This window comes from Harpia harpyja, chromosome 4 (assembly GCF_026419915.1).
Source record: "Harpia harpyja isolate bHarHar1 chromosome 4, bHarHar1 primary haplotype, whole genome shotgun sequence".
In the NCBI taxonomy this organism is placed as follows: Eukaryota; Metazoa; Chordata; class Aves; order Accipitriformes; family Accipitridae; genus Harpia; species Harpia harpyja.
This window is the reverse complement of record NC_068943.1, coordinates 83,407,462-83,419,637: the sequence shown is the minus strand read 5'-3', so window position 1 is coordinate 83,419,637 and position 12,176 is coordinate 83,407,462. Positions and strand designations below refer to the sequence as shown.

General features: G+C 61.1%; 1 protein-coding gene across 1 annotated transcript; it reads left to right on the top strand.

Moving 5' to 3' along the window:
• Positions 1-7,413: 7,413 nt before the first annotated feature.
• Positions 7,414-11,390, top strand: DLX4 (distal-less homeobox 4). The gene is given in 4 exon segments (XM_052785880.1): positions 7,414-7,692; positions 7,694-7,793; positions 9,146-9,339; positions 10,243-11,390. Coding segments are annotated over 4 exon segments (738 nt in total). The 5' UTR covers positions 7,414-7,500; the 3' UTR covers positions 10,495-11,390.
• Positions 11,391-12,176: the final 786 nt, after the last annotated feature.

Below are 12,176 nucleotides of genomic sequence, written 5' to 3'. Positions count from 1 at the left end.
GCTGATGCTCCCACAGCTGGAGCATCCCCAACATGTGCCCCCAAAGTGAAGATCCCCCAAGTCTCCCCGCTTGCTCTGACTTGAGATCAGATCATTTTGTGCTGTTTCTCTGCACCAAAAAAGACAGGGATTCCTCTGTGAGTCTTCGTTCCACCGGTCTGGTCGGTGGAGTCCCTGACCCAGAGACATTGGCCTTTCCCCAGGTTTTTATAGTGCTTCTCAGTGGCCTGGGCAGGGGTCAGATTTCAGAGGAAACCCTGGTATTTCTTCCTGATCCTTTACAAAAACAGAATGAAAACATCCTACAAATGGTGAAACACCCCCCCCAACCCTTCTGACCCATCAAAATGTTTTGCTTTGAGAAAAAAGAACAATTTTGCTCTACTTACTGAAATTTAAACAGGGTTGGGCTTGTTAAAAAAAGTAGCTTGACTTCAAAGTGAAAAATTACATGTTTTCACTGTAACAAGTGGCAGAGGGGCTCTTCTTCCCAGAAGCTCGTCTATTCCTCCTGGCCTGGTTCACCTCTTGGGTTTTGCCTCCCAGATACCCTCAGCACATCCCAGCATCAGCAGAATTGCCCCCCTGCTGCTCAGCACCTGGACCAGTGGGTGACCGAGGTTTGCTTTGCTGGGGGCACTGAGCAGCCGGCAATGGCAGGGATAGAGCCCAGCACTGCCAGAGGAGATCTCAGCCACAGCTTTCAACTTTCCAGCTAGGATATTAAAAAACAAAACAAAAAAGAAAATGAATAAAAAAAAAAAACCAACAACAACAAAAAAGAAAATCTGTGGGTTTTAAATTCCATCCTTGGCCAAGCCCCTTTCCAGAGAAAGATGTCAACAGGCACTGCTGCCAGCGGGCTGAAGCGGGATGCTGGGGGGAAACGTGGGGTTTAATTCCTCCCACCCGATGGGCAGAGAGGTGGGAGCGGAGCTGGCCCCAGTGGGACTCCAGCCTCCACGGCAGAGCGTCACCGCGGGGTGCAAGCACCTGGGGTGGAAGTGGATGAGGGATAAGAAACACCTTGGTGGGCACCGGGCATGGCTGGAAGCAAGAGGAGGCTGTGCCAGCACCAGGGTACCACGGCGGGCACCTCACCTCTCTGAAAACACCGCATTTAACCCCCTCTCCCCACCCTGGTTTGCCAGTGTGGCAGCTATTAAGGTGGTAAAATAGGTGCTGCCCGTTTCAGTCCTAATCCCAAAGTTTATAAAGTTTCTCCTTTAGAGATGTGTGCCTGCAAGAGGTTGTTTTAAAACACATTAATCCAGTTTATTGGTTCAAATTCTCCGCTGAGAGGCCAGCTCTTGATGATCTCTTTGTTTAAATGCTGCATCTAGCCATTACTAACTGCCTTGTTATGTTGTTAAAGTTGCAAACCCTTAATAGGTCTCACTAAAGGGAAAATAACAGCTTCTTAAATGAAGAGCCTGCGATAGGAAAGGGAAAGACCGTCCATGCAAGGAAGAGTGCCTTGGAAATCATGTAGAAAACCTGGGCCAGATCTTAAGTGGGCTTGTTGTAAGGCTCACCCTTAGGGGAAAAACAGCCCCCAAACAGTTATCTAAAAAAAACCCAATCCAAACCAATATTGTTCATTATTTAAATGCACAATAAATTCAAGTTATCAAAAAAAAAATCCAAACCAGTATTTCCCATTATGTAACTGCTCCGCTTACAACACAATAAATTTAAGTTATCCTTTTTATCTGCTCCTCCCAGAAAGAGGCCATTTTGCACCGTTCCAGCAAAGGCAGGGAAGGAACAGGAGGGGAAGAGCGTCAAGTTAGAAAAGACAAGTGAAATTTCAGCCTGGTGCCGATCCACAGCCAAAGTCCAAGCGATGGAGTTTCATGTGAATGGAAGGGAAGGAAAGGAAATGTAACTGGGTTTTTTAATACTTTTTGAAGCACCCCAGAGGATTTTCTGGGTTTGCATCAGCAGACAAGATGCTTTCACAGAGTCAGCCTCCTCGCTGGCTGGGGCAGAGCTTTACTAGTGACCGTGGAAGGGAAGGCGAAGGGTTTGGGCTGCGACGTGTCACCGTCCCCGGCAGGACAGGGTTCAGCTCATTTCCAGCTTCGGTTCTCTCCAGCTCCCTGTGTTAAAGGCGATGGGGAGTGAATGAGGGTTAAAAAGCCTCTTTAACTGGTGCTCTTGTCAAATTAGCAGGGCAAGGCGCTGAGGCCGGGGCTAATGAATGGAATAATTGATTAAATATGTCATATTTCTGCCTAGCACGTTCACACCTTCCCCAAAGGTTTCCAGATGGGGCATAATTATCCCCCAAACTGGCTTCGCACACCAGGGCACAAGGGGAGAAACAGTGACATGGGGAATTTAGACAGCAGAAAATTGCTCCCACAATTAATCCCAGGCATTTAATAAACTCACCAAAGAATAGCGGGGATGGGGAGAGACCCTCTCAGCTTTGGCCCTCAGTGGTGCCGGTCAGGAATAGCTGGTGATGCTGGTGTGAATTTTCATCCTCTGAATTTATGGGGTTGCAAAGCTGGCACCGGTTTTGCTTCTCTCCAAACAAGATGCCACGAAGCGGAACTTTCCCCTCTCCTTTGCTCCCTCATTCGTCTGTCTCAGTAGGGGCCAAGGGCTGAAGTGATGTCAATCAGGGGGACTATATGCCCCCTCGGTGGATCATTGCTGATTTACATCAGGGTCCTTTTATTCCTTTGATTTCCAGCCGGCAGTCCCTGTGAAAATCAAACCCAGACCAGATCTACGTCCTGGAAAATATTTTAAGTTCTAAAACAAAATATTTGCTTTATTGAGGGGGGATGAAGTGGGGGGTGGAGGGGGAATGATTACTTGTTTTAAGAATTTTTAACATCTACATGGTTTCATCTCAACTCAAACCGGCAATGAAGCAGGGCACAAATCCTGGCCGACGCGATGGCTCTGACCACAGCTGTGCTGTTGGGGAAATGCTGATTTACACCACTTGGCCGGTCCCTTTGATGGCACCGGGCTGACCCACACCCGCTGCAGAGCCTCTGGGTACTGGAAAACAAGAAATCCCCCCCGAGCCCAGGCCAGGGAGCTGGGCTTCAACCAGCCCAACCCCAGCCAGGCTGGCTGCTGAGGCTGCGACATCTGGGACAAGCCATTTTTTGAGCATCTTTTTGCAGAAAAACCCTTTCAGATCCCTTCTGGAGTTGTTGGAGCTCTGCAAAGGTAAAGGGGGAAAAAATATTTATGTGAACTTTCTCTTTCCTTGCGTGTCTCTGAAACCTGCCCGTCAAAGCTGGGTCCCAGACCCTCCTGTGACGGTCACGTCGCTGTCACCTCCCGGGTGCGTGTGTCCCCTGGGCCACCTCTGCACCTTCAGGTCACCTCCCCATCGGTAGCTCCCATCTCGCCTCGCTCATGCCGTGATTCATTGCACGGGGAAACAGGTCCTGGGTGCTTCGGGGGTGTCTGACACCATCCAGGGGACGAATCCTGCTCCCGCTCGTGTTGGTGCTCCCTTATGGGGCAGGATCAGGCCCTGGGAAAGGAGGGTGTCACGGAGCGCAGCCTTTCCCCTGCACTATTACCTGCTCCAGCCCCCTCCCAGAGGATGCTCCCTTTAAAGTTCCCTTCTAACCCAAACTATCCTATGATTCTATGCTCCTAAATGGCCCTTCGTCCTCCGCGGTCCCCCCTGGGATGGCTTTTGCTCCAGCCAACAAGCCAAAAAAGCCCAGGGAGAAGCCAGCGCCGCAGCTCGCTGTGCAGAGGAGCCCAGCTCACGCCGGCACCCTGTCTCTCCGCGCTCCCCCGGGATTATTGACGGGGCTGGAGATAGCGCGGTTGTTCGTTAGTGTGGCAGCGGTGGCGTGTGGGAGGGCAGACGCCAGGCTGTCTGCTCCCACTTTGTTCGGCTTGTTATTAACTTCTCCTTGGGCTGCCATTAACCCAGAATTCCTGTACTTGGCTTCAGGCTTTCCCCGCGCCGCTCTATCTCCAGCGCGTAATTACAGCTGTTGGGATCTCCCTTTATCTTGGAGGATCTTGTAGGTTTGTTACCTGGCACATGCTTTCCTGGCCCCCCCCACACACCCTTCCCTGCACCCCTTTAATCCCTCCTGCTTTCCTCAGCCTCGGCAGCCGGTGCCGGCAAGCCGGCAGGTAAAAACCCGGAGCCTCCATCGCCTCGGCTTTGCACCGGCGAAGCCGCATCCCGAGCGCCCGCCGCCACAGCGAGAGCATCGCCGGGCAGGTGGACGGCGGTGGCACGTCTCCCGCATGTCCCGGCTGGCAGCGCCCGGCGCGTTCCCTGCCACCGCGTGGGTCTCGGCATGTGTCAGCACCTTCCAGCCCCGAGACCGAGACTTTGAATTGGCTCCGAGCGTGGCCTTGATTTATTTTTTTAATTTAATACGAGTCGACTTGATGTATTTATTTTGGCAGCGGGTTACCCCTCAAACCCCAAACCCTGCTAAAACAGCGTGTTCTGTCCCTGCCAGCCCGTGCCGACACAAACACGAGGGCTGGGACCTGGCCCCCGGGCGTGCGCCCCGTGCTCGTCCCCGGGCAGGTGCCTGGGTGGCACCGGCTGCTGCCCTCGAGCTGCCGAAGTCACTGGGAACCAGCCCCCCCCGGGTGAGCGGTGACTGGGAGCTGGGAGGTTTTTTTTTACAGCCTGAAGGTTTGGTGCCAGTTTCTTACCCCATCTCCCAAGGGAACGTGGAGAAGGTAGTGCTGTCCCTGCACCCACCCCGGTGGGCTCGGAGATGGGGTGTCCCCTTGGCACAGGATTGGGCTTGGGGATGCTGAGATCCGCACCTTCAGACCCCCGACCCAAAACTCCACCTGTGCGAGGCTGGTATGGAGTTGGGGAGGAGGAGGAAGAGGAGGAGGAGGAAGAGGAGGAGGAGGAGGAGATGGGCTGCCTTTCATCTGGTGTCACCACTGCCTCGTTGCTTGCCCTGGGCTGCCCCATGCCATGGGACCCTCTTGGAGACCCCCAAGTGGGGGGATCCACTCGCTCTCCACCCCCCAGGCGTGGCGGGGTGGGATTCCTCCTTAACATCACCAATGGAACAGAGCTGCGACAACGTGCCCCAGGAGGAGATTTAACCCTGAGGATCCTCCTCCTGCCAGAAGTCAAATATTGCTCCAAAACACCCATGGGGACACTGTCCTTCCACCGGCACCTGGCACAGGGACCCTGGCTCCTCTGTTACGTGGTGGACATTTTGGGGTACTTAGATTTAGATTTAATTATGGGTATTTGTTATGTCCACCATGTAGCAGAGGGGTGGGAGTGCACAGGGGGCTGGGAAGGGGGTCCAGGTCCCCTAAGTATTTGAACCCACCAGATCCAGCCCTGGGAACCTCCCTGCCACCATGGGCAGCCTCTGCGGTGGGGGAACATGCAGCCCCCAGCCCCAGCATCTCCCTCCCACCCTCAGCGCCAGGGCGAGGAGCACTGGAGGGAGCGGAGCCACCAGTAGCTCATCCCAGCAAGCCAGCACCCGTCCCCGGAGCTGGTGAGAGCTGAGTCACCCCGGCAGGGAAAGTGAGGAGCCGGGATAAAAGCAGATCAGCGGAGGTTTGCTTTGATACTCGCAGCGGCCACGCTTCGCCCTCGGTGCTGGCCAAGCCGGGCTCCCTGGGGATGCCTCAGCCAGCCCGGGCAGGGCTGGAGAACATCTGGATTTCTCCTTTTGCCTCTTTTTATTTGCTGCCTCGCCCCCGCTTTTGCCTGGGTGGGGTTGGGGGATTTTCCACGTTGGCCCCTGGAGTTTGGTGGCCCCAGGCAGAGGTAGCAGGACAGCTTCTCCCTGCGCCCAAATTTAGGGCTCACATAGGATTTTGAGCCCATGTCGTCCCCAAGGACAGTCCCAGGGATGCTGGCGCTTTGCCCAGCTCCGTGCTGGGATGGAGGGACGTGGGGACCCCAGAGCCTGTGCCCAGCACCAAATGGCCGCTCTGTGGGTCCGGCTGTGCTGGAAATGATCCTTACGGTGTTGTGAGCAAAGGTTTAGGGAGGTTGGGATGGGGAAAGCCATCAGCTACGGGCGTGCGGAGGCGGGTCGGAGGAAGGGTTGTTGTATTGGGAGTCTGGGGCAGGACACGGTCCCAGTGTGTCCTGGGGTTAGCCAGGAGCTCGGCTATTTATATCGGAGCTCCTGGCCCCTGCTCGGAGTGACTCAGACTCGGCACGATGGCCAGATGGAAACATGTTTTGAAGATGGTCTAATGGGAGGGTGGGGATGGAGGACCCTCCCTGCCAGCATCCCCGGCTGCCTGTCACCCCGCTCCCTCGGGGCTGCTCCTCCCGGGCAAACCCCACGCGAGGTGGCAGCTGAGCCCTCGTGGCCGATGCTTGGCTCGGCACGAGCCACCCGGCTCCCTTCCCCGCCGTGTCACCCCGGTGTCCCCAAACCCATCACCGTGGTGCAGCCGGGGCTCACGAACCCTCCAAATCCTCCCCGCCGGCACCGTCCGGTCCTCCAGCTGGCTGTCCCCAGAGGTGGTGACGGCATCCCCCAGCCCCGGAGGGGGTTTTTGTCCCCAGTTTGCCCTGGCTGGCAGCCGGGGTGGAGGCTGTGGGGCTCCTCCGGGCCCCACGCACCCCAGCGGGGTCAGGGCTCCCCGGGGGCAGCGGGGAGGGAGCAGCCGGGCAGGTTGACGCCTGCCGCCGGGAGCGGGGCCCCGCGGGGACGGGGTGCTGCTGACGCCAGGGGAAGGGGCCTCCCGTCTGCCAGGGTGACGGGGTGGCTCCGGGGCTCTCACCCCCCCTGGCACCCTGGGTGTCCTTCCCCAGCACCCACAAGCACGGGGACCGGGGAGGCACAGGGCCTCGACGCCCTGCGTGTCCGTCCTTCCATGGGGTGTCTGTCCGTCCTTCTCCCGTCCCTGGTGCGTCCCTCCAGCGTCCCCGCACAGGTGAGCTGAGCGTGAACGGCCTCAGCTCCTCCTTGCCCGGGATCTGTCCCCTGGGTGCCCAGGGCTGCCCCGTGTCCCCCTCAAGGGGACGCGTCCCCCCAGGGCCGTGTCCGTGGGGAGTCACCATCCGCTCCCCGTGCCCCCGCTAGAGGGGGGATCCCTGAGAAGGGGTTAACCCCCCAAAAACAGATTACCCCACACGTGGGCCAGGCCCCCCCCAAGGGGACACACAGCCAGGACACGGGGGGGGGGGGTCCTGGTGCCCCCCCCCCCCTCCCCCCGGACCCCACGCATTGCTCCGCATCGGGGCACAGAGAGGGGGCTACCCCCCCGGGCGGGGGGGAGGTGGGTGGGTGGGCAACTGGGGGGGGTGTCTGGGGGGGGGGTGGGGGTGCCCCGGGGCCGTGACGTCATCGCGGGCGGGGCTCGGCGGGGCGGGGCGGGGCGGCCAGGGGATCCCCCGGGCGCGGGGCCGCGGTGCGGCAGCGCGGAGCCCGTCGAACCGGGGGGGGGGGGGGGGGGGACGGGCAGCGGGGTTCGGAGCGGTATTGCGGGCTTCGGGGGCTGCCCGGCCCGGCCCGGCCCGGCCCGGTCCGGTCCACCATGACCATGAGCTCCGTGGCCGAGAGCCTGTTGGGACCCGACCCCTCCAAAGCTGCTTTCCTGGAGCTCGGTCACCCCTCGCCGCCTCACTACCCGCTGCACGGTCTCCATCCCGCCGGTCATCCCCAGCACGACCCGCCACCTTTTGCCTCCTACGGCCGGCCCGGGCCCTATCCCTACACCGGCGGTGCCCCCCCCGCCACCCCACGGGGGTCCCTACCTGCCTTACCCACCCCCCGGTGCCCAGCATCCCCCGGCGGGGCTGGCCCACGGCGGCAGACTGCAGGACGCAGGTAAGGTGGGCGCGGGGTGCTCGGCGCTGCGCACCCCCTCCTCCCCCCGGGCACCCACCCGGCGGGGAGCGATGGGAATTCACCGGGAAGCGCCGGGACGGAACCGTCGGAAGAGCGTTGGGGCTGCGCCGGTCCGTCGGGGAAGCGGAGATGTGGGGGCTCGGCCCGGTGGGGAGGTCCCCGAGGGGATCCGCGGGGGCTGGGGGTGATGTCCGCGGTCCCCCCACACACACCTCCCGGTGTGCCCGGAGCCCCGTGTGGATGGGTGGCTGCGTGGTTGCAAGAAACCCCCGGGGATGGGGAGCATCAGAGCCCCGGCTGTCCTCATCCTGCCCCCGAGACCCCCCCGGCTGCCCGCATCCTACCCCCTGAGCCCCCCCGGCTGTCCTCATCCTGCCCCCTGAGCCCCCCCGGCTGCCCTCATCCTGCACCCTGAGCCCCCCCAGGCCGGGCAGACTCTCCCTTCTGCCCCACCGTCATCGTGCTCCGAGCTCAGCTCCCTGCCCTGTTGTATCCCTGTTCCCCACTGTTTTCCCCAAAAGCTGATGTGGGAAACAGCAAGCTGAGCCAGCCCAGAGAGAAGCGGCCCCCAGGCTGCCCCACGGAGGGGTCCGGAGCCCGGCTGAGCCCCTGGGCCCTGTGGCCCCCTCGTCAGCCCCGGAGAGCCGTGGCAGTGGCCAGAGCAGACTATGTGCAGGGTGTACGTGGGTGCGTGGACACGCTTGCCGCCGTGCCCTGCGCTCGCCCACGTCGGCCCCGTGCTGCTGAGTCGGGGACCACCTTGTCCCCCGTCCCTCTCTGAGCCCCGGTGGGTTTCTGCCCCGCACAAGCCACGTGGCCCAAGAAGGACCCAGGGATGCTCCAAGGCACGGAGCGGGGAGGAGATGGGTCCAGGATGGGGGCACAGACCTCGCAGCGAGGGGCTGCCCGGAGGCTCGCTGCAGCCTGGGGGAGCAGCGTGCCCCCAGCAAGGGTCCCCGGGGCAGGGGAGTCTGTCCTGCCGCCCCCTCTGTCACCCCATGGGCCCTGCCTGCTCCCCCGCATTGGGTGCACGGCAGAGGGGCCTGTGGCCTGCCCGCTTTTTTGCTTGTATAGTGATATTGAAGGAATAATCCCATCCCTCCCTTCCTCCTCCTGTTTCCCCTTTGCTTTACCTGGGGCTTAAACAAACCAGCACAGCAAAAGCAGGTCCCCCCCTACTTATTCCCCCTCCCCTCCAAAACTAACCTCCAAAAAACAAAACCCGCTGCAGCCTCCGGGGCCAGGGTGGGATGGTTTGGGGTTGGGTTTGGGGGGTTTTTTTTAACCTCCCAGCGTGTTAGTTTAACTCTCTGCTCCTCTCCCACCCCAAGAACACGAGAAGCCCCCGGCCATCGCCAACGGGGAGTTGCGCATCAACGGCAAAGGGAAGAAGCTGCGCAAGCCGCGCACCATCTACTCCAGCCTGCAGCTGCAAGCTCTCAACCAGCGTTTCCAGCAGACCCAGTACCTGGCGCTGCCGGAGCGTGCCGAGCTGGCGGCCCAGCTGGGGCTCACCCAGACCCAGGTACGGCCCCCGCCAGGGGCGAAGGGGATGGTTGCATCCCCGGGGATGCACCACGCGAGGGGTCTTGTGCCCATCGCCGCTCCGGGAGTGACTCCGGATTAAGGCTGCGTCACGACGCCGGGGTGCAACTGGAACCGTGCCGAGCCTTGCCGTGCCGCGGCGGGGGGAGCTGGCGCCGGTGGGCCCCCGGGGCTCGGGTTTGGGGCGCCCCTGCTCGCACCTCCCAGCGGCACCGGGACTTTCCCAGCCCCGAAGCCTGGCTGCCGGCCCGGCCGTGCCCGGCGTTGGGCGGCCCTGGGCCGCGGGACGGGGTGAGTGGGTTTTTGAAGGCGATGGGGAGAGACAAGCAGGCGGCAGCGGTGCAGCCCGGAGCCAGGGGCGAAGCGAGCTCATAAAGCCGGGGAAGAAGAGACAAGTGGGAACCTGCCGGCAGCGCGGGGGGGACCGCGGGGAGGAATGAGTGGGGCCACCACCCCAGCGCGGCGGGCCCCACCGTGCCGCACCCCGGCCCAGCCCTGGCACCCAGCACCCGGCTGGGCTGGTGGGGGCCACAGACTGTGCCGGAGGGGGGGGACGTGGGGGACACATGGGGATGTGCACGGCTGGGGACTCCTGGGTTGGTCTCCGTTTATCGCAGGTTTGTTTGGGCTCCCTGTGCGCCTCTTCCCACAATCTCCTCCAGCTGCCCTTAGTGGAGTCTCTGGTGGTTTGTATAGGGTTGGGCTGAAAGCCCTGCTTATCTCAGAGACCCCCACGCCGAATCGGCTGTGCCCCCGGGAAAGGGCAGGTGTAGATGGGGGAGACGGGGACCCCAAAGGGGTCTGTAATTATTGACGCTGGGGGTTTGGGGGGGGCATTAGCCACAGACCCCATCCTGCCCACTCACCCCTCTCTCTCCCACAGGTCAAGATCTGGTTCCAGAACAAGCGCTCCAAGTACAAGAAGATCATGAAGCAGGGCTCGAGCGCGCCCGATGGGGAGCACCTCCACACCGCCGCCTCCCTCTCCCCCTGCTCCCCCAACATCCCCCCGCTCTGGGACATCCCCGTGCCGGGCAAAGGGGCCCCCCTGGCCCCCAGCAGCTACATCAACAGCTTCGGAGCCTGGTACCAGCCGCACCCGCAGGATGCCATCCCCCGAGCCCCCATGATGTGATGCTGCCACGGATCCAGCAACCGCCGGCTCCGGGAGGGCCAGCGAGGTGGGGGGGATGCTCTGCCGCTCCCCCCCCCAGGGACCAGGGAGCCCAGCAAAGCCCTGGGGGACCCCAGTGAATGGAGAAGGAGGAAGAGGAGGAGGAAGGCGATTGCGGTCTGCAGGAACCTGGACATCGCCTGCTCCATCGCGGTCTGAAGTGAGACAGCTCCAGCACAGCACCCTGGTGCGCCCGTCCCGGCAGGACAGGACTTGGCCTCCAGCTGTAGCCCCGCGTCCCTCCGTTCATGGACATGGGGCAGGGGGGGCCCCGAGAGGGGCTGGGGGGCTGGGGAGTCTCTGGACCCCCCCGGTGTGGCCTTATTTATAAATACCGTTCATTATTGTATGTGCCCCCCCCTTTATAAATAGGCTGTACACTTGTAAAGACTGCTCCTCCGTACCTGCTGCTCCCTTTAGGGGGGTCTGTCCCTGGTTTGGGGGAGATGCTTTGGTCCCGGTCCTCGGAGGATCCCGTCTCCAAAAGCTCCTGGGAATATAGCCCTGCGGGGATAGAGGCATTGGAGCAGGGGGCTGGGGCTGTGTCCACCCCCCAGACATCTGTGCGGGACCCGCCGCTATTTTCAGACATGCAATCGCTCCCCCAAAATGGAGGCGCAATTATAGTAATTGTGGACCTGGGCCCCTCGGTGAGGGGCTTCTCGCCGCCTCCTCGGGGTAATTACGGGCAATTTAGAGCTGTTGAAGATGTCTCCCTTAATAGGGGTGGGAGAGGGAGGGCAGGGGGACGCGGGGCAGGCTGGGGACCCTGGGGCAGGTCGAGCCTGGGGTTACTACCCCACGTCTCCAGCAGCCCCCGTGAATACCTGGCCCGGGGAGCGAGGGTATTTTGGCAACGGGGGATATTTTTCTGCTGCAGCTTTGACAGTGGGTAACCTCTCCCTTTGTGCTTTTCAGAGGCCAGAACCTGGCTGGAAAATACATTATCGTTATTTCTCACTTTTCCCAATCCTGCTCAGTGTTTGTCACCCACAATGGGGACGAGACCCACACTGGGGCTCTCCCCAGCAGAGATTTGCTGGTGCAGCGGGTCCGTACTGAGGTTTGCTCCGTTGCAGAAACATGCCATGATCCTCGGCTCCAGATATTCCCACCTTATATTTCCCCAGCTCCAAGGGTCCCTTCCTGTCCGGGGGACCACGTCTCCCATCACAGCCAGCAAGGTCGGGGAGGGAGCAATGCCGCGATGCCATGCGTAGCTCTGTTTTCTTTGCACCTTCGACAGCACGCGGGGCCGGAGTTTTTCCGAGCACTTGGCTCCCACCTGAAGAGTTGGGTTTTTGAGCAAGCAGTCAATAGCTGGGAGATGGGCAGGGCTGGAGATCTGGCGTCGAGCATGGGAACGGTGTGACCCGGGGCCGGAGGCACGTGGGGAGCCCCGGGTCCATGCTGGGAGCCACAGGGCTGGACACGAGCCCCCACCGCCCTGCCAGCCGGTAGCCGGCTTGATCCCTCATCCGAGAGGTTTGGGATGCTGGTGGTGACCCCGCTGGGATGCAGGCACGGTTGTCTCCGGCCGTGTCCCGCAATGGCCACGGGCGCATTGCGACGATGGTACATGGAGGATGTGGAGCCCACGGGCTGGCTCGGCACCCTGGGGGACATCGTGGCTGGGACCGACC